Source organism: Electrophorus electricus, chromosome 13 (assembly GCF_041902795.1).
Source record: "Electrophorus electricus isolate QZ-2024a chromosome 13, ASM4190279v1, whole genome shotgun sequence".
NCBI classification, from domain to species: domain Eukaryota; kingdom Metazoa; phylum Chordata; class Actinopteri; order Gymnotiformes; family Gymnotidae; genus Electrophorus; species Electrophorus electricus.
Genome location: NC_137509.1, coordinates 17,382,342 through 17,402,250, shown reverse-complemented (window position 1 = coordinate 17,402,250; position 19,909 = coordinate 17,382,342). Strand labels below are relative to the sequence as shown.

Sequence of the window (19,909 nt, the reverse complement as noted above, 5' to 3'; positions counted from 1 at the left end):
TGATCCCAGTCTCTCATTCAAAGCTCATGTAAATAATATTTCTAGGACCGCCTTTCTCCATCCCAGGAACATTTAGAAGATTAGGAACATACCCTCCTCACATGATGTAGAAAAGCTAGTCCATGCATTTAGCACTTCAATATTGGAGTAATGTAATGCCTTACTATCTGGCTGTACCATTAAGTGCCTAAACAAGCACCAGCTAGTTCAAAATGCAGCAGCCAGAGTTCTAAGTAGAACTTGAAAATTTGATCACATCACTCCTATATTAGCTAGTCTTGCCCCACAGTACCTTAGAGAATTCCTACTTCATTATGATCCACCACATCTGCTTAGATCAAAAGGTGCAGCTCTTTACTAGTACCAAGAACAAGAAAATCTACCATAGGGGGCAGAGCCTTTTCCTATAAAACTCCCACACTCTGGAACAACCTTCTGTAAATGTTCGAGACTCAGATACAGTCTCAATATTTAAGGCTAGGCTGAAAACCTGTACAGTCAGGCATTTTATTAATTACTTCCCATCTTAGGTAAAGGTGTAGATTTTGGGGTCCATGTGCATTGAGAGTTCTGGTAAACTGGAAGGTTATGATGCTGTCATGTCACCTCTCTTTTGTCATTCAAGTTTGTTGACTGAGAGCAGAGGAGTGCTGATGTTCCAGGGTGCCCTCATGCCTGTGGTTCCTTCTGGATCTTTCCTTTTAGCTTTCCATAGCTAGATCTGCTGGAGTCCATCTTTGCACATTCTAGTTCCATAATTCACACACCCTCATACCTGGACATGCCTAATAATCTAGTCTCTTTCTGCCGACGTACACCTAATGTTACTGAGCCTCATCCTGTTGTAATAAGTGCTATATAAATCAATTTAATTTGATAAAGAGGCTGTGGGTTACAGTTAGGGTAGATAAACAGATTGTAGGCTACAGTTAAGGTAGATAAAGAGACTGTGGGTTACAGTTAGGGTAGATAAAGAGGCTGTGGGTTACAGTTAGGGTAGATAAAGAGGCTGTGGGTTACAGTTAGGGTAGATAAAGATGCCGTGTGCTACAGTTAGGGTAGATAAAGATGCCGTTGGCTACAGTTAGGGTAGATAAAGATGCCGTGGGCTACAGTTAGGGTAGATAAAGATGCCATGGGCTACAGTTAGGGTAGATAAAGATGCCGTGGGCTACAGTTAGGGTAGATAAAGTGTCCGTAGGCTACAGTTAGGGAAGATAAAGAGGCTTTGAGTTACAGTTAGAGTAGATAAAGAGGCTGTGGGTTACAGTTAGGGTAGATAAAGAAGCCGTGGGTTACAGTTAGGGTAGATAAAGAAGCCGTGGGTTAGAGTTAGGGCAGTTAAAGAGGCTGTGGGTTACAGTTAGGTTAGATAAAGAGACCGTGGGTTACAGTTAGGGTAGATAAAGAAGCCGTGGGTTACAGTTAGGGTAGATAAAGAAGTCGTGGGTTACAGTTAGGGTAGATAAAGAAGCCGTGGGTTACAGTTAGGGTAGATAAAGAAGCCGTGGGTTACAGTTAGGGTAGATAAAGAAGCCGTGGGTTACAGTTAGGGTAGATAAAGAGGCTTTGGGTTACAGTTAAGGTAGATAAAGAGACTGTGGGTTACAGTTAGGGTAGATAAAGAGGCTGTGGGCTACAGTTAGGGTAAGTAAAGAGGCTTTGGGTTACAGTTAAGGTAGATATAGAGACCGTGGGTTACAGTTAGGGTAGATAAAGAGACCGTGGGTTACAGTTAGGGTAGATAAAGAGACCGTGGGTTACAGTTAGGGTAGATAAAGAAGCCGTGGGTTAGTTAGGGTAGATAAAGAGACCGTGGGTTACAGTTAGGGTAGATAAAGAGACCGTGGGTTACAGTTAGGGTAGATAAAGATGCCGTGGGTTACAGTTAGGGTAGATAAAGATGCCGTGGGTTACAGTTAGGGTAGATAAAGATGCCGTGGGTTACAGTTAGGGTAGATAAAGAAGCCGTGGGTTACAGTTAGGGTAGATAAAGATGCCGTGGGTTACAGTTAGGGTAGATAAAGAGACCGTGGGTTACAGTTAGGGTAGATAAAGATGCCGTGGGTTACAGTTAGGGTAGAAGGTGGTTAAGGCCACTCTATTTGACCCACCTGATGCTGCTCACACTGCCAGTCTCAGATCCCAGCTTGCATCGCTCCAACTGGGTGGCCACAATCTGCCGCTCGGCTTCCAGCTCTCTAGTCAGTCTCTCAAACTGCAGCTCCTGCATGTGAAACACACATGATGCTCACAGAGTGTACACATGAACTCCTTATATAAATATACATTTGTTTACTGAATGTTTACATGGGACCTAAAGTGCTTGTAAGTACTGCATTGCGCTGCTGGCATATTTGTGTATTCAAGTAACTGCAATGTGCTTTTAACCAGCTTAACAACAAATAACTCAGACACACACTATACAAACATTAGATTTTTTTTCTGTGAGCTTATGGACATTTTATTAATTGAGTTTTCAAAACCGAATAACGTGAAGACTTAAACACATCCACATGTAACAATAAAACCAAGAGGACAGTAGCGGCACTAAACATTCTCTCACTCCCTTCTTAATTAGATATGCACCACTTAACATATAATGACAAACCTGTCGATTCTAAATCAGAGGCTTAAATCCCAGTGTGCACCTTTAAAGTAATCACTGTGAAAACCTGGTAAGAGAGGGATGAGAGAGAGACAGAGAGAGAGAGAGAGACAGAGAGAGAGTGAGAGAGAGAGACAGAGGGAGAGAGAGAGAGACAGAGAGAGAGAGAGAGAGACAGAGAGAGAGAGACAGAGAGAGAGACTGAGAGAGAGACAGAGAGAGAGAGAGAGACAGAGAGAGAGAGAGAGAGACAGAGAGAGAGACAGAGAGAGAGAGAGAGAGAGAGAGAGAGACAGAGAGAGAGACAGAGAGAGAGAGAGAGAGACAGAGAGAGAGAGAGAGAGACAGAGAGAGAGAGACTGAGAGAGAGACAGAGAGAGAGAGAGAGAGAGACAGAGAGAGAGAGAGAGACAGAGAGAGAGAGAGAGAGAGAGAGACAGAGAGAGAGAGAGAGAGACAGAGAGAGAGACAGAGAGAGAGAGAGAGAGAGAGACAGAGAGAGAGTGAGAGAGAGAGACAGAGAGAGAGAGAGAGAGACAGAGAGAGAGAGAGAGAGACAGAGAGAGAGAGACAGAGAGAGAGACTGAGAGAGAGACAGAGAGAGAGAGAGAGACAGAGAGAGAGTGAGAGAGAGAGACAGAGAGAGAGAGAGAGAGACAGAGAGAGAGAGAGAGACAGAGAGAGAGAGACAGAGAGAGAGACTGAGAGAGAGACAGAGAGAGAGAGAGAGAGAGACAGAGAGAGAGAGAGAGAGAGACAGAGAGAGAGAGAGAGAGACAGAGAGAGAGAGAGAGAGAGACAGAGAGAGAGAGAGAGAGAGACAGAGAGAGAGACAGAGAGAGAGAGAGAGAGAGAGAGACTGAGAGAGAGACAGAGAGAGAGAGAGAGAGACAGAGAGAGAGACAGAGAGAGAGAGAGAGAGACAGAGAGAGAGAGAGAGAGACAGAGAGAGAGAGACAGAGAGAGAGTGAGAGAGAGAGAGACAGAGAGAGAGACAGAGAGAGAGAGAGAGAGACAGAGTGGTGCTCCATGGTCAAGAACTACACCAGTCAATGCAAAGCTACCAGTTCCTTTGTGACAAGGCTGAAATGAGTTCACTTAGCCACAAGGTCAAAGTCTCTCCCTGGAGCAGTTAAGCCAGATAGCGTTCCAGAACGCATCACCTGCTATTCTGGGCAGAAGCCCAGATGGAGACTACAGAAATGCCCATTCAACTTGTGGAAGGCGGCTCTATGCACTACTGTGTGCTGGCGGAACTGGGATTGAGCTAACTAAACCACCGACAGAGCAAAAGAGAAAAGGGTGAATATTCCAAACTGTGCAGGGTTCTGGACCAACGTTGTTGGTGTTATCTAAGACAGACAGATGGTACTGGAGCTCTCTTAATGTTCGTTTAAAGAACGCTGCTGATTTACCCTTGGAATGAGCTTTATTAGCTAGCACGAAAGCTCTGCTCTGAGGGGGGATAAAGCTTACTCGATTCAGACATCAAAAGGCCAACAAGCTGACGAACATAATTTCTGATGACTTTATCAGATGTCTCAAAGATATGTAAAAAAAGAAAAACTTTTTAAGAATCCCAAACGGACAAGGAAAAATAAGTTCGAAATGTCCGCATTTAATGGAGCAACAGAAAGCGACTTTTAAGGCAAACAAACAAGGTGCCCTCGCACTCCACTGAGCAGCATGAGGCACCTGTTGCTTCAGCAAAGCAAAAACACAATCGGCCGGTTTTACCTGCAGATGCACCATGCTCCAGAGACATATAAAGAATAATCCAGCGTCTGGCACGCCAACATCTCACCCTGAGCTTCTCTCACCTCCACTTAACACGAGCAGAGCCATTAGAGTAACTGCAAGCTTGCTAGTGGCTTCCTCACAGCAACGAAGAAAGGAGTGCCGTCAGGCACAAAGGTCGTCATAGCAACGGAGAATTTAGGACCCCTTTAGCGTTTATGCAACATTGCATCACAAAAGGTCCCTCCCACCAGCCTGCCTGCCAAATCCCTCCTCCCTCCAATCAGTCTTCGACCCTGTTCCTTTTCTCTTCCCCTCTTTCCAACGCCATCTGCGCCCCCCGCTGAAGAGAAGGGGGTAGCGGGGGGAGTCATTGAAAGGCTCTCCGGAGTGGCAGAGAGAATGGAGTGCTTTTCAGTGGTGAGGGCACCGGAGACTCTTCGTTCCTGTGAGCATTGCTGGGCTCTGTGCTCTTGCTACCAATACTAAGCGCTCTACCGTGGGTAATAAGCCCTCGACCTCAGCGGTGCACTTTGGCCAGGCCTCATGTGCAGGGAGCAGCCTCTCCTCACCAGGTGAATGTAGCTCCCCACCAGGCAGAGGTGCTAGCAGAAGACCCAGAAGCACAGATCTGCATGGGCCTGCAATTATGGCAATTAGTGCCACTGTGCTCTCCCACCAACAAAACCCCGTGTGCAGATACCAGACCAAAGACCTGAGGAAATATGTGAAGACTGTAAAATATAAGCAAGTTCAAGTTAAAGGGATAAATGCATAATGCATAAATGCATTTAAGTAACAGGGAAATGCTTCCTTTGTGTGTGTGAGTGTGGGTGTCTATGTGTAATACTATGAATGACAATAACATAAAAAGGCTCGCAATTATGTCACTACAGGAATTATGTTAAGTTAATAAGGGAAGAGAAAACACATGTGCCATTTGGCCACAACGCTATACTGTAACTGCAGAAAAAAAACCTCATTAGCAGAGGAACTAAATGGCTAAAGGACAGACAAAGATTGGAGTTTCAGGAGCCGTCTTCTGGTCTAAATGTCTAATTGCACCCTGTAGACCAAGTCTGACATTTAACATTTTGTTGTTTTGTTTTGTTTTTACTCAGATGACCATCTGATTACAAAATGGCCCCGTGGGTCAGCATCCTAACTTGTGGGATATGCACTGACTGCTGAAGTTAACGAGACCACACTGTTTTGAACACGATCCAAACAGCCAAGCACCAACACCCTAAGGAAGAGCCAGAACTACACTGCCGCTTTGTCTCACCGACCACACCGAAGAGCTAGCATGCAGGGACGTTTCAGTGGGAGAGTTTTCCTAAGCCATCTTGGAGGCATCTTGTAATGCTTCCTTTGGTTCTGAATAAAGAGACAGATTTGTTGAACTTGCAAATATATTTAGAAGGAGTCCTCTAAAGTGTAATATGCATGTAGACTCCTGAACCATGCGGTGAGGTTTTCAGAGGTCAACAGCACAACAATAGCATGCCGAGACATAGTTCAACTTCCGATGAACTTTCATGCTCATTTGAGTGTAATGGTGCTTTTTGGCTTAAAAGATCTTTGAACATTAAAACTCATTAAAGGAAATACCAGCAAATTCTCAGACTTCACCTTTGGCAAAAAAAACCCCTCCATTTGTTTTAATCACCGTTCACATCAGAAAGAAGTATAATGAACCAAAAGCCTCTCAGAAAAAGAATACTAATGACAGTCTGCACTTCTACATGCATTAGACACGCCTAGTATTAGGTGGGTGTCATACTGGCCCTTTAAAAAAGATGGCCACAATTTCTATCTGCACACTCTCCTCACAAAAGCTGATAATAGCCCTGGGCATTGGACACTCTCCCCGTGTAACCTGCTACAAACCTAAAGGAGTTCTGAGGCTTAGTTATGTGTCAATATGTCAAGCTCTTAAAGCTCACAGATTCATTTTCATTCACATAACTGAAAAAAACACAGCACCCTATCGCTGACCACAACAACGATATCAACGATAAACCAGTCCGAAACTGTCCTGCTGTAAGACTGTGAGGATGTCACCATCCCAGCCGTAAGGGCTGACTGCTTGCGCCAAAGGGATGAGACAAGTGAACAGCTAAACTGTTGAGGTCTCGGTAACGTTGCATGCCTGTGATACGGTAGACGAGGCTAATGTAATGTCACAGAATGCTTCGAGTCTGAATGCTGACTCCGCATGTTCTACTAAGGGTGGTTATATTAACCTATACCAAGGGACCCACCGAATGGCTTTACCTATATTAGCATAAGGGAACACAGAGGACACTAAGACATTGCAGTATGGTCACGAGAGAAGGCTTACCAGTGCAGTCTTGAAAACTGCAAACAAAGCACACATACAGGACTTGTATATTTTACCATGTTTACACATTTTGCAGGGTTATCCCTGCAGCACAGAGGTGTTCATGCTCGCATGTTACAAGTCCAACCTTGGCTTTATTTTATAAATCTATGAATCCTTTTGCTTAAGCATATAAATATTTTAAATGCTCTAGCTTGCTCCAGTTCAGTTAACTTGAGATTTTTGTCTGGTGACCTCCATAATATTGTCCTTAAAAATGGCAGTATAGAACATTGCCATCTAGTGGTTGTCTTGGAAGGTATATGATTATTTAATATGATAGGTGAATATTGTATGCTACAATTACAGCTGCAGGAAGTTCACAGGCTCAAAAGGATCAAAGGCACTTGGCAAGCGCAGGATGCCAGTCTAGCAAACTATGACCTAATAAAGAATCGCTATGACCTAACGGAGAATGACAAGCCACACAGGTTTTTAAAAAGCAGAGCACATCATATAGGCAGGACAGGAAGCCCAATGAGATTTGCCCTCAGTTATCTCTTTACACAGCAGGGCGACACTAATTGCCCCCTCCTTTTGACAGCATGGCTTTCTCTCTCTCTCTTCTTCTGATGAGCAAGCCAAGCGAAGAATATGGCTGACATTATGTTATTATTATTTTTATCTTCCTTCTCTGATAGGAGAGCTCATAGGCTGGGCTACTACTGCCTATGGTTTTGGCCTACTTTATCATTTCCCATGTACATTCCTGACCCAGAGAGTGTGCCATTTTTTCCCCTGTCCTGTGGTTAAAAACAGGAGAGTGTATTAAACAGACAGGATGTGGTTGGTACACGCACACACATACACACACACACACACACACACACACACACACACACACACACACACACACACACACACATACACACACACACACACACACACACACACACACATACACACACACACACACATACACACACACACACACACACACACACACACACACACACATACACACACACACACACACACACACACACACACACACACACACACACACACACACATACACACACACACATACACACACACACACACACACACACACACACACACACACACATACACACACACACACACACACACACACACACACATACACACACACACACACACACACACATACACACACACACACACACACACACACACACACACACACACATACATGTATGTATGTGTGTGTGTATATATATGTATATATATTCCAGGTGAGTAACTGAGGTGCAGTGTAGTAAGAGATGCGTCTCTATTATAGTGAGTAAAGTACACAAGGTTTCCAGAGAAACAGGACGTTTCGGACAGAGGTCCTTTCTAAGCTGTGCAAGTAAATTGCTTCTGAAGCATTGTGCCTGTACAGTTAATGAAGGACCTCTGTCCAAAACATCCTGTTTCTCTGGAAACCCTGTGTACCTTGTGTACTTCACTACAATTGAATCTCTCTCTCTATGAAAGACACTGAAGGTGTCATTTATAGGTGACCCAGTGAACAACATGCATTTAATGACCATCGATCAGCCATGGTTAATAATCAACCGCAAACAGACAATGAGAAATCTGCCGGTCTGTGACATCATCCAGTGACCCCGTCACGGAGAAGCGTAAGTGGCACAAGGATGCAGCTGACCTGCGGATAGCCACTCACATCAAAGCAGCCCTGGTTGCAGGGTAGTGCTGTGCTGGAACTGTGAGGCAGCCTGCAGCCTGACATGCCATATATTACACCACATTTCCCCAACCACCCCTTTCCAAAAATAATCCTTGTGTGTCACATGGTTTGGATCCACCCTGCCCGCAGTCTTACTTCACACCGATGACACACACTCACAGGCATCATGGGTTGCACAGAGACCAGTAAAAACCATTAAGTGTTGTTTGCATCTATGGCGTCAGATAATGTCTACATGGAAGCTGTGTGCAGCTTGGCATTTTCTGAATTTCAGAAATGTTACGGGCCTGCATAATTACCATTTATACCACGTAATGATAGTTTTGAGAAGTGGAGAATTTATAATCAAAGTGTTGCAAAATTAGAAGGATGGATGCCAAATGCCGTGGCGATGTAGTACGGAACACGGCAATCCTGAGAGGAGGAATCCAACACAACAGAGGGGGATACAATGGGGTGGACTGAAAAAGCCATAATTGAAATCACCTGCTCCTTGACGGAGGCCAGGATGGCGGAGGTGGTCTCCGTCTCGGCTCCGTCTCCACCAGAGGCGTTCAGAACCGGGCTCAGCATACTAGAGTTCTCACTGTTGGAGAGTTGGTCGGGAACTGGCATTACCCCTGCAAAGAAGCACAGCCGAGAAACAAAGGAATAAAAACACGCGAGACTCCGAAACAAAACAAGCAACGTAGTTCTACAATCAATACAACAGGCATACCAAAAGGCATACATTTTCTGCAATTCTGCCCACTATTGGAATTACTGTCCGGGATATGTGATTTTGAATATAAACAGATATATGTTAATGTTAATGTTGCGTATTGCAAGTAATAATTTCCTAGAATGAAATAGCATTCAGTCTGTATTCCAGGATCCAGATTTAAAGCAGATCCTTTTCTCTTTCTGCTTGCTATTCACTCTCTGTCCTAATTTTGTCTTCTCCCTGTTGTGGCTGGTCTCTCCCAAACACAGCGGTTACCTGCGTTTTTGTAAAGACCTTAAATCCAGTGGCCTATGCCTGAAGTCATGAAGCCTGACTGGAGTACTCTGGGATTCCCACAACACCACTCTCTCTCTTCCTCACTCCTCTATCCCTACCCTTGCCTTTCTATCTCTCTCTCTCTCTCTCTCTCTCTCTCTCTCTCTCTCTCTCTTTCTCTCTCTCCCTCTCTTATGATCTCTCCCCCTCCCTCTGTGCAGACTGTCATAGCCTGTCACCATTGCCCGGTTCCAGATCCAGCCCACCAAATGTTAGGATGAGCACTGCACTGCAAGCATCTGTACCACACAGCAGGAGACAGAAAATGGCTGCTCTTGCAGAGCAACTGCTCCATACAACTATAAACTGGTACCAGCAACTTCACCCACCTGCATTGGTCGCCTTACAGCTAACGTGCCTTCTTTTGTAGCTAACAAAAAACCTGAACATTGTAGTACTGAGAATACATAGAGGACGATTAGAGAAAGTAAACTGGCACAAAGCTAGGAGCTCATCTTCTCCTTGTGGCCTGAAGGCAGACAGAGACAGACGGACATTTCTAGGTCAAACTTGCCAAACTGCAGCCACTTTGGATCAGCCAAGCGTGGAAGCTTAATAAAAGCACCAGCTGTTCGTATATGTGCGATGCATTACACACTTTGGTGCTAGCATTTGTCATGTATCCTCATTTGATTGACAGTAATCTTGAAATGGAAGCTCAAAAATAAACATAATGACTCTATCATAATGACAGATGCAGGTACAGAAAAAACAGAGAACCTCTCAACCCCACTGTTACACAAAGCCCTGACTACATTAATTAGAATTAGGCGCGCCTTTATTTGGCAGCGATGTGCCTAAATAAAGTTATTTGCTATGGTAAAGATGGGGTGGAGTACTTTATGTAATGGCCAGGCAGAAATCCAGATCACATTTCCCCATGATAAATAGAGCACAATCCATCCATGCTGAGGTTTCAGTACGTACCCCACCAACCGATTTATGCAAACTCCAGACCAAACCACAAAGATCTCCTCACACTGTCAGCAAACGCAAACAGGTCCCCTGCTGTATCATTAAAATGAACCGTGCTGTTTATTTTGGTCGCAGTACCTTACTTGTCTAGACTTTGTTTTCTGTGCCATCCTTTCAAATAATGAGCAACGATATATATATAACAGCTAGCCACGTGTCAGAAGCACTTTCAGCGGAAGTGCATGCCACGGATGTGTAGCACGTTTTGGAGGGATGACGTGTTTCGGGACAGCGGCCCTGAGAACCACCAATGCACAGCTGACTAACAAGTGACGAACACAAAGTCACTGTCTGCTAAAGCTCTAGGTATGATCCAGGGCTGGTGCTAGTGGTCGAAAGGCCCAGGTGGTGCGGCTCCTAAAATGATGCTGTCAGTCACCGAAATTCTGGGCTGGCACTTGAATCAACTGCAAAGAAGCAGACACAAAACATGTCAAAGATGCCGACAAATATGAAGATCCTACTGAAATCTCCTGGAATTACTGGGAATGTTTGCCAGTTCTGTGTGCCCTGCTCTGCATGTCTCCCTGCTGTTTTCTCTGCTCTAACACTCATTTCAATCTCACAAAAGGCTAGTTAATGGACCGAGGAGCTGAGGCAGGTGTACCGAGAGCTGAAGAAACTAAACAATGTAGTGCAGAGATACTCCAGGAGTGAGAAACACAGGTCTGAAGCTTAACTATAACAACCACTTGCTAAAAATGAATTGTATTACAAATACACTGAATAACAACCCATATTAAAGCTTAAGGCGTAGAAACTGCTTCTGAAGAACTGCCACCTTTCAAACAGAACTCTATTTCATCTTATTTCATCTTAACATCTGAGCTGGACCAAACACTCCCAGCAAATGATATGGCTCAGAATTTAAAGGTTCTAGGACCCAGTCAGTATAGACAGTTGTCAGACTCTGGGATTGTACCACTTCAGTTCTTCATGCAAGTGCTTTAAAGTTGCAGCACTTCATCTGCATCGTGGAGTAATGGAGCCCAATGTTGAGGTAATCTGACACAATATGCTGGTTGCTGTGGTACATAAAGGGAAATGCTGTTTCACTGTCACATAGTGCAGATGTCTGAGCAGAGCCACTCGAAACTCTTCATATTTTACTCCCATTCTACTTTGTCATTGACTGAAAGGGAATATTTTTACCCCATGAGTATTTCCCTAGCACATCTGAACAGCGCTTTGATCTACTGATTTTTCAACAAAAAGGAAGCGAAATCTATGGCGATGTTGGCTTATTTTCCGACACCAACACCAAATCACGAGGCCCCGACCCCTTGCTGGAGAGCTCAGCTTCCATCAGCATGAAGCAGGTGATTAGCAGATCCTCCGGAAGATATGACATCATCTCATGAGGCTGCTGCAAGCCCTGCCAGCCTATACTACATTTCCTCTCCCCTTGTGTTCCCAATAAGCACAATTCTAGTTGTTTTAAGAAGCATTGCAATTTTTAATGACTTCCCTCATGAATTGAACTGTTTTGGGAGAAAAAGTACCTTCAACTAAGGGGGATTTTGGAACAACAACATTTTGTATTTAGAGCGCTTAAATTTGTTTTTTTGCAGAGGAACAGGTAAAAGCAGGGCTTGTAAGAGCCTGTCATGAGTCGTCTTAGTGGACCTGCCACAAAGCCCTATGGAATAGGGTCATATCCAACTCTCTTGAAAACAACAGGCTAGTGCCTCACACCTGTTACCAGAAATAAGCTGTGTCAGTAAAGAACCTTGCTGTGACAAACAAACACCTCATTCACTCAGACCGGACAACGAAACAGACCCTGGTTAAATGTTAAACAATCAGTCTTATTTTGATGTTGACAATATGGCTCAGTATTTTTAAATGAAGCTTTATTCAGTGTCTGAACAACCTGCTTAGCTGTTTTTTATGTTTAACGTCTCATTCGGGACAGCTGTCCTTAGCTTGCATTTTCATCCCAATTTCCTGCCATTAAGGCCCCAGCCATATGCTTTTGACAACAAATTAGTCTCTATGGGGCACTGTCTGACTTGTCTTTCGACAAGCCAAAGATCCACTTCACTGAAGTTTGTCTCACAACCTGGACTGCGTCACTCTGAGAAGCCCAGATGTTCCCCGTACATTTTCACAGAGTCCATGCGACATGTCCCGTGCGTGATGGGGCCTCTGAAAAAACTCAGGGTGCTGCCCATTATATCAAACACATGAAAATAAAACCATCGGTGTGAGACTGTGATTGGGGAGAGTGAACCTGCAAACATTGCAAGCTACGAGCTCCCTTGCTGCAAGCGAGACTCTAAGTGAACGTTTTAAAACAAAGACATGGTAAACAGAATCATTCTGGCTATTGCTTTACTGTTGGTGATCAAAGCTCTTTTTTTCTAATACACTGACATTAAAAAACTCAATTTTCTTGCTCGATAATAATAAGGGCGGAGCTTGGTAGAATATTATCACACAGGATCACTGCGCTCGCACAAACGGTAAACTATGCTAGCCATTTGTTATGTACTCAATCTGCCCACTTCCAGCTACTTTGCACACCACGTTAACCTGAGAGGTTTTTTCTCAGTGCAGAGAGTTTTATTTCGCACCACTGTCTTGCATCGGAGATAAAAAGAACTAAAATAAATAAATAAATAGAGCACACAGGAGGAGTAAAACGTTCAATAAGGTCTTCAAAGATCTAATCTCTTCTTGAATTGTGCGTATCCACAGCAGAGGTGCACACAACCGGAAACAAAGCTGAAAATGACATGGGTCTAATATAGTCAAAAATGAGCTCTGTTCTGCCTCTTATGTTGCACTTGGAATTCTGATTCCTGACCACAATCCTGTGCAGTACACGATGTAGACTTTATAGCCTTCCTGTAGAGTTTCAGAATAAACTCTGCCACCATAAAAGTAAACTGCATTCGTGCTTGGGTAGATACTATGCCAACGGGTATAGTGCTCTGAGTGCTATGAAACATGGAAAACGAAAATGAATAAAGGGGGAAAACGCGGTGGTTTTTATCCCCCACACACCTGTATGTGCCTTTATGAGTGATTACACATGACCATGGCTATGGTCGGCAAAAGGTAAGCCTCGCAAAGATGTGCCACCCAACCCAAATGTCACAGGCACATCAGGAAAGCAGAACAAAGCCAAGGCAATTAAAGCCCTCTTGCAATAACCTTCTGAAAAGACAGCTGAGAATGACACTGATAATAAAGCGTAATTACTTGGTGCTCGCTGTGATCAAACAGGCCCTGCTGCTTTGCTGGGTCCTCTTCTCTTCTGATTAGATAGGTATGTATGCTTTTTTACCCCCTCATTGGTCTCTTTTTAATTTTTTTAATTTGGTTTTAGAATAGTATAGTTTGAAAACACATTCCCAAATACCATTTATATCATTAATTTTACTGACAGGCGCTGGAACTGATTCAAAAATTACATTTAGTTAAACCGTTCACATTGGCTGCAGAGAACATGTTTCAGTTTATTTTAATTTGCAATGATATCAAGTTTCAAAGAAAAAAATGGTATTTTTTTCCAAAGCAGATTCATAAGTCATGCTGTACCCACATAACGGGTAACCAGCAGCATAAAGGTGCATTCTCCACAAAGTCTTCGTATAATTCTAAAATTGCCGATGGATTTGTATTACTTGTAAATGTGCAACTAATATAATGCTGTACTAAAGCCTTATGGTGTGGGATGTTATAGAGAAAATATATTATAAATTAGCCCCACCATCTTAAATGACTGCAGTACAGTCAAGAGCAAGGCTCAGATTCTGTCAGATCTTCGGTTGGCATCAATTCCTCTACTTCAGGAAGCTGCGTTTTTCTCAATTTTTTTTTTTTTTACATGCTTTTCTTGCATTGCAAATTCAGAGCCTTCCAGACTCAAACAGAGGAACTTACTGCATGATTCTGGTAATGCGCTTCCAAACAGCTAAGATGACAATAGCTATGCCATGTAGGAGGTTAGAGTTGGGCTCAGTGAGGACACCATCCCCTAGCAAGCATGGTGACCTCATTCCACTTCTGACATTCGACATGGTCGACGGAGACGATTCCTAGTCTTGCACAGACTCTCCATGGCACAGCCAGCAAACACTACCTCTCCATGGCACAGCCAGCAAACACTACCTCTCCATGGCACAGCCAGCAAACACTACCTCTCCATGGCACAGCCAGCAAACACTACCTCTCCATGGCACAGCCAGCAAACACTACCTCTCCATGGCACTGCCAGCAAACACTACCTCACCATGGCACTGCCAGCAAACACTACCTCTCCATGGCACAGCAAACACTACCTCTCCATGGCACTGCCAGCAAACACTACCTCTCCATGGCACAGCCAGCAAACACTACCTCTCCATGGCACAGCCAGCAAACACTACCTCTCCATGGCACTGCCAGCAAACACTACCTCTCCATGGCACAGCCAGCAAACACTACCTCACCATGGCACTGCCAGCAAACACTACCTCTCCATGGCACAGCAAACACTACCTCACCATGGCACTGCCAGCAAACACTACCTCTCCATGGCACAGCAAACACGACCTCTCCATGGCACAGCCAGCAAACACTACCTCTCCATGGCACTACCAGCAAACACTACCTCTCCATGGCTTCTGGGTCTACAAGCTCCAAGGGCTCACTGTTGGAGTTAGGCCTTGTGTTTCAGTTCAATGGTTCCAATCCTTGTGAGTGAAACCAGTGAAAAAGACTGGCAATCTGATAATTTTTGATAATATACTTACTTCCTGCTGGTCTGACCTGTTGTCTGCACTGTGTCTCAGAACCTCTCCCCTGTGACAGAAAAGGGAATGTTCTTGCCTCATATCAGCCCTCTCCTCTCACACTGAGATCTTTATAGCCCCTTTTGTTTGTGGGAGACAACATATTAGTGGGAATGGAGGGTGCCTTGGTAACTGGTGGCAGAGTGCTGCCTATGGAGCCCCCTGTTCATGAGAGAACAGCACAGCAGCAGGGTCTACAAGGGACTGCAGTGGAACACAGTAAGTGGATGAAACAAGGCTGCCGTTCTGAGCCTGAGTACTGCTTAACAATGCTTAAACTAATCTTTTTTTTCTCTCTGTTTTCACATGCATGTTAAATATGCAAGTTTAGATTTTGTCCATGAACGGAATCTACGTAGATCACTTAAAAATGTATATTATTGTACACAATGCTTGGTTTCACACAGTTGATTTTCCTCCCCCTTGACTAAAACAAATCCTTCTGAGGTCGTTTAAAATGACAATCATTTACTTCTACTGAGTATGTCTTATGATTGACAGGATTAAATATGTGACCTATTGATTGACTTAGTTTAAAGGAAAGATGATACACTTATGGACACTGGTTTGAGATAAAACTCTTCTTCACCTGTATGACAATGTACTCGGTGTTAGTACCAAATGCCTAAAGCATTCTCTATTTATTTTACCCAAGATAAATTTGACATATCCCTGGAAATACATGAATGTGTGTCTCATATCTATCAACTAGGCATCAGGAAATTTGAATTTCATTTCTGAATTTAGCCTAATCAATTAACCATATTTTTTAGGATTTAAAATATGTCTCACCCTGGATATATGACATAATTTACAGCATTTAGCTGATGCTTTTATCCAAAGCAACTTACAATTATGACACAATTTGAGGGTTAAGGGTCTTGCTCAGGGTCCCAACAGTGGCAACTTAGCAGTGGTGGGGCTTGAACCAACAACCTTCCGAGTACCTTAAATACTGAGCTACCATCGCCCATACCGAGCTACCACTGCCCATAATGGGACATAATGGGTATTTAATTTTAAATTTGGACTTTTACAAGAATATGACCCTACAATTGTAGTGAAAAATGTGACAAACCACCACAGGTATCACAGATCTGCAAAGCCCATAAATAGATGGCAAGAATCCTTCTGCTTCTGATATTTCACATTTTATGTGTCAGTAGTTCCATTTGTAGGTGTGAACGCTGACTGAGCACACGCTGTCTCTCCTGATGCCATGTCTTTATAACCTGGGGCAGCCAGTTACAAATGCATCTCTTGCTCTCCCATTGTGCCTTCTCCGGAGCATGGGCGAGGTGGACACCTAGCAAAGCGTCTTTGTGTCTGCAGAGGATGAGGAGACCTGCATATAATAGCATCTTTCCATGGTACACTGATCAACCAAGCATAAGCAAGAGAGCTCACTCAGGCACTTGATCTGGGCATTCGATCTGGGCACGAGACAAGGGAAATGTAACCTGGCAGAGGGAAGATATCCAAGAAGAAACACGTAGCAGTTGCTGAATTCCACTTGCAAATGATCAGTACACCTTTAACTCTGGTCATCTGAATCTCAGCCAAATTCTAAATTACTTTTAGCTATTTAAACTAACAATGGGAACAAGTATCTATTACCAGTTCATTTTCATTAATCTAAACTGGACGAATTTCAGCTGCTTTTGGTTTAAACATAAGTTTGTTTTAGAGGACCACAAATGAAGAACAACTATCAAACTTATAATCTAGTCCTCACATTTGAAAGCCCAACTGGCACCAAATACTGGGAACAGTTTCTCAAATTTCAAGAAACTGCCATGTCATTGCAGCCGTGCCAGCCGTAATCGACAATCTGCTGCTTGTGGAATCAGCTGTGTTGACAACAAAGACATCGTGGTCATTGCCAGCCTTTTCCACGGGATGGTAATGTGGAAAGGAACGTGTTTTCCAACTGACTGGCTTCAAGACTTTATTGATCACACCCTTATTATTTCTGAAACTCCCTGCTCCATCACAAAACTCTGATTATACTGAAGTGAAAAAATATTTATTTTAGCCCCCTTTTTTTTCAATTCAGTATGTCAGTAAATCTGTGTCACTTGTACCCTCAACATCAACCACTGTATACTTTCTCCATCTTGTCTTTGCTGCTATTACTTCCTTTCAAAATGACCAGTCACAGGACTGTCAAGGCCATTAGTGTATTCAGTGGAGAATATTACGTACCTCTGGTGCAACGCACAGGTCACAGAGAAGATCATCTGGCAGAGCAAATAACCCAGTGAGACAGCAGCCTGAAGTCCAGCTACAGGGTGCACTGCTGCCGTGACCAGGGGCTTTCTAGCCGCTCCGCTTCAGGAGGAATCAAAGGTCAACTTCAGCTCTGAGCTTCAAACTAACCAATGAGAAATCAGCAGGGCAGGGGGCAGTAAGCACAAAGAAGAACATATCTTTCCATAATGGATGCCTATTAGAATTCAAATATTCCCCAAAAGATTTTGTGCTACTGTTGGAGAGATGCACATGCATCATTGGGGAATGGTATCGGCCAAGTAGCAAGATTCCACAAAACGTTTTTATTTAAAAAAAAGTTTCCACATCATTACATGATGAATAATAACATATTTAGATGTACACTGATCTGTAGCCAATAAATAGCCAGACAGAATCCAGCCATAATAATGGCAGGCATAACAGTTTATTGGTGAAAGAATGCCCATTATCAACACTAATGCACTCCATTTGGTACAAATGCATCATTTAAATAATTAATGATAATAACAGCACTCTGCTTGGCAATGTTTGCCCCTTCCAGGCAGAGGAACTGGTGACCTGAACCCTACACCCATTATCCTCTATCTACAGAGGGATGCCGCTACTAGTCAAGCCACGGTATCAGTCCTCTAGGTGATGTTACTCCCCAAATAGTTACCTGCAGCCTTCTTTTTTTGGGGGGGGGGGGGTTCTTAAGGAGGATGGACCATATTAATTCAACCAATGGAAATAATTACAGCACACATAGACCGTACTATAAAATCCTAACAGGGACAGCAGACTATGACTGCAGTCTCATTAAGGCTAAGATTTAGTGAGCCCTCAGTACCAATAGTCATACGTCATTAAAAGGTCTGTGACCGTCTTAGACGAATCACTCAACATAAATTGCAAACATCAAGCAAACAAACTTTCATACAAGCCATCTTGTAATTTATGACTGAAGATCATACCTGTGACCTATCAAAGATGTTAATGATGTGTTGAGCATGCCTCAGTCCCAGCTAGCATTACAATCTGCTTGAAACCTGACTGAACTGCATAAGACAATTAAAATTCAACTTCAAGTTTACATTGCTGAAAACGAATAGAAATGTTTGTGCAATGTGCCATAGGTTTTAGTGCTAAAGGTCTCTCTCTCTTCTACATATTCACACTTTGCGTGTGTGTGTGTGTGTGTGTGTGTGTGTGTGTGTGTGTGTGTGTGTGTGTGTGTGTGAGAGAGAGAGAGAGAGAGAGAGAGAGACACACACACACACACACACACAGACACACACACACACACACACACACACACACACACACACACACACACACACAAGTCTATGTGATTTCATGGCCTTCTTGTCTGTGGCAATCCACTTAGAAATATGGGAAAACTGCGAAGGCACGTTAAGGTTCGCGTTTTCATGGCTGGGTTACGCGATGCTTACAGCAGCATGGTCCTTCCACCAGCACGGTAGCTTTTCCTCTTTTAAGTCAGCCCATTGTAGTCTACATGAATATACACATCGATAATGTTAATTTCTTTCGCCCTCCGCAAGGCCAGAATACGCTGCGACCAGCGGACAACAGTAGAGCCCGCCGTCGATTGCAATCGTACAAATATAGCATTAAAATTTAGGTCAATAGGGAAGTAATTTCTTTTTTTCCCTCACCCCCAGCTCGCTGGGATGGAGATCCAGCCTCTAATGGATTCCGTTTTCAGCTCCCAGACAACGCTGTGTGCTTTTATAAACGCGAGGATGACATAAATCAAGATCTCCACACGTCTTTCACTACGGCGAAACGGGATGCGCCAAAAAAATCTACCCATAAGACACATGCTATCCTGAACATCTAATTTGACCCCGATGCTGATGTGTCCAGTCGTAGGTGGGAAGCATGGCAGCTGGAGAGGCGGCTGGAATGACATTGCGCTTACCGAGTAATATCCAGGGGTACCACGGTCTCCTCGCCTCCCCCGACGATTAACACCGAGAATTCAGACTGAGTCAAATATGCCAACCATCCCTTACAGCTGTCGCAGGAAACAAGACCTTTGGAGAGATGCTGGCGCGGTGAAGTGAAGAAAGCATCGGTAAAACATCCGCGGACAACCACTGGGGAAGAACATCGGCAAACTGCGGAGAGGAGGTAGCAGCGCTCTCTCTTCTCAGCACCTTACTGCAGTGACGGCGGGGATGCCACAGCGACATCTTCTGGTTAGATTTTCAAATTCATTCTCCCCCACCCCAGTTTCCTACTAGGTAGGCATGCTACACAAATGACTATGACCCTACTGTAGCTCTCCACAGATTTATTTATTTATTTATTTATTTATTTACATGAGATGAGCGCACACAACACACGGTATTCCAACACACAACGTGCCTGTGAGCGATAAAAGCACTATATGCACACCTGCTCAGTGACTCCACGAATGCCTCATAGTTTTCTGGTGGTCCACCCCCCCCCA

General features: G+C 43.9%; 1 protein-coding gene across 8 annotated transcripts in view; it reads right to left on the bottom strand.

Moving 5' to 3' along the window:
* The window catches only part of ctnnd2b (catenin (cadherin-associated protein), delta 2b), a 57,635-nt gene extending 38,035 nt beyond the window's left edge, over positions 1-19,600 (bottom strand). For 6 of the 8 annotated variants that reach the window (XR_014115830.1, XM_035519933.2, XM_035519935.2 and 3 more), the window contains exons 1-3: positions 19,376-19,600; positions 8,890-9,023; positions 2,115-2,227 (exon numbers count right to left, since the gene is read on the bottom strand). Coding sequence is in view for 7 of the 8 variants with exons in the window: in XM_035519933.2 (XP_035375826.1) it covers positions 2,115-2,227; positions 8,890-9,018 (242 nt within the window). In the remaining variant the exon portion in view is untranslated. Of the gene's footprint in view, positions 1-2,114; positions 2,228-4,345; positions 4,504-8,889; positions 9,024-17,403; positions 17,573-19,375 lie in introns of those variants that run through there. The other 2 variants (XM_081694621.1, XM_035519938.2) reach the window with 2 other exon arrangements.
* Positions 19,601-19,909: the final 309 nt, after the last annotated feature.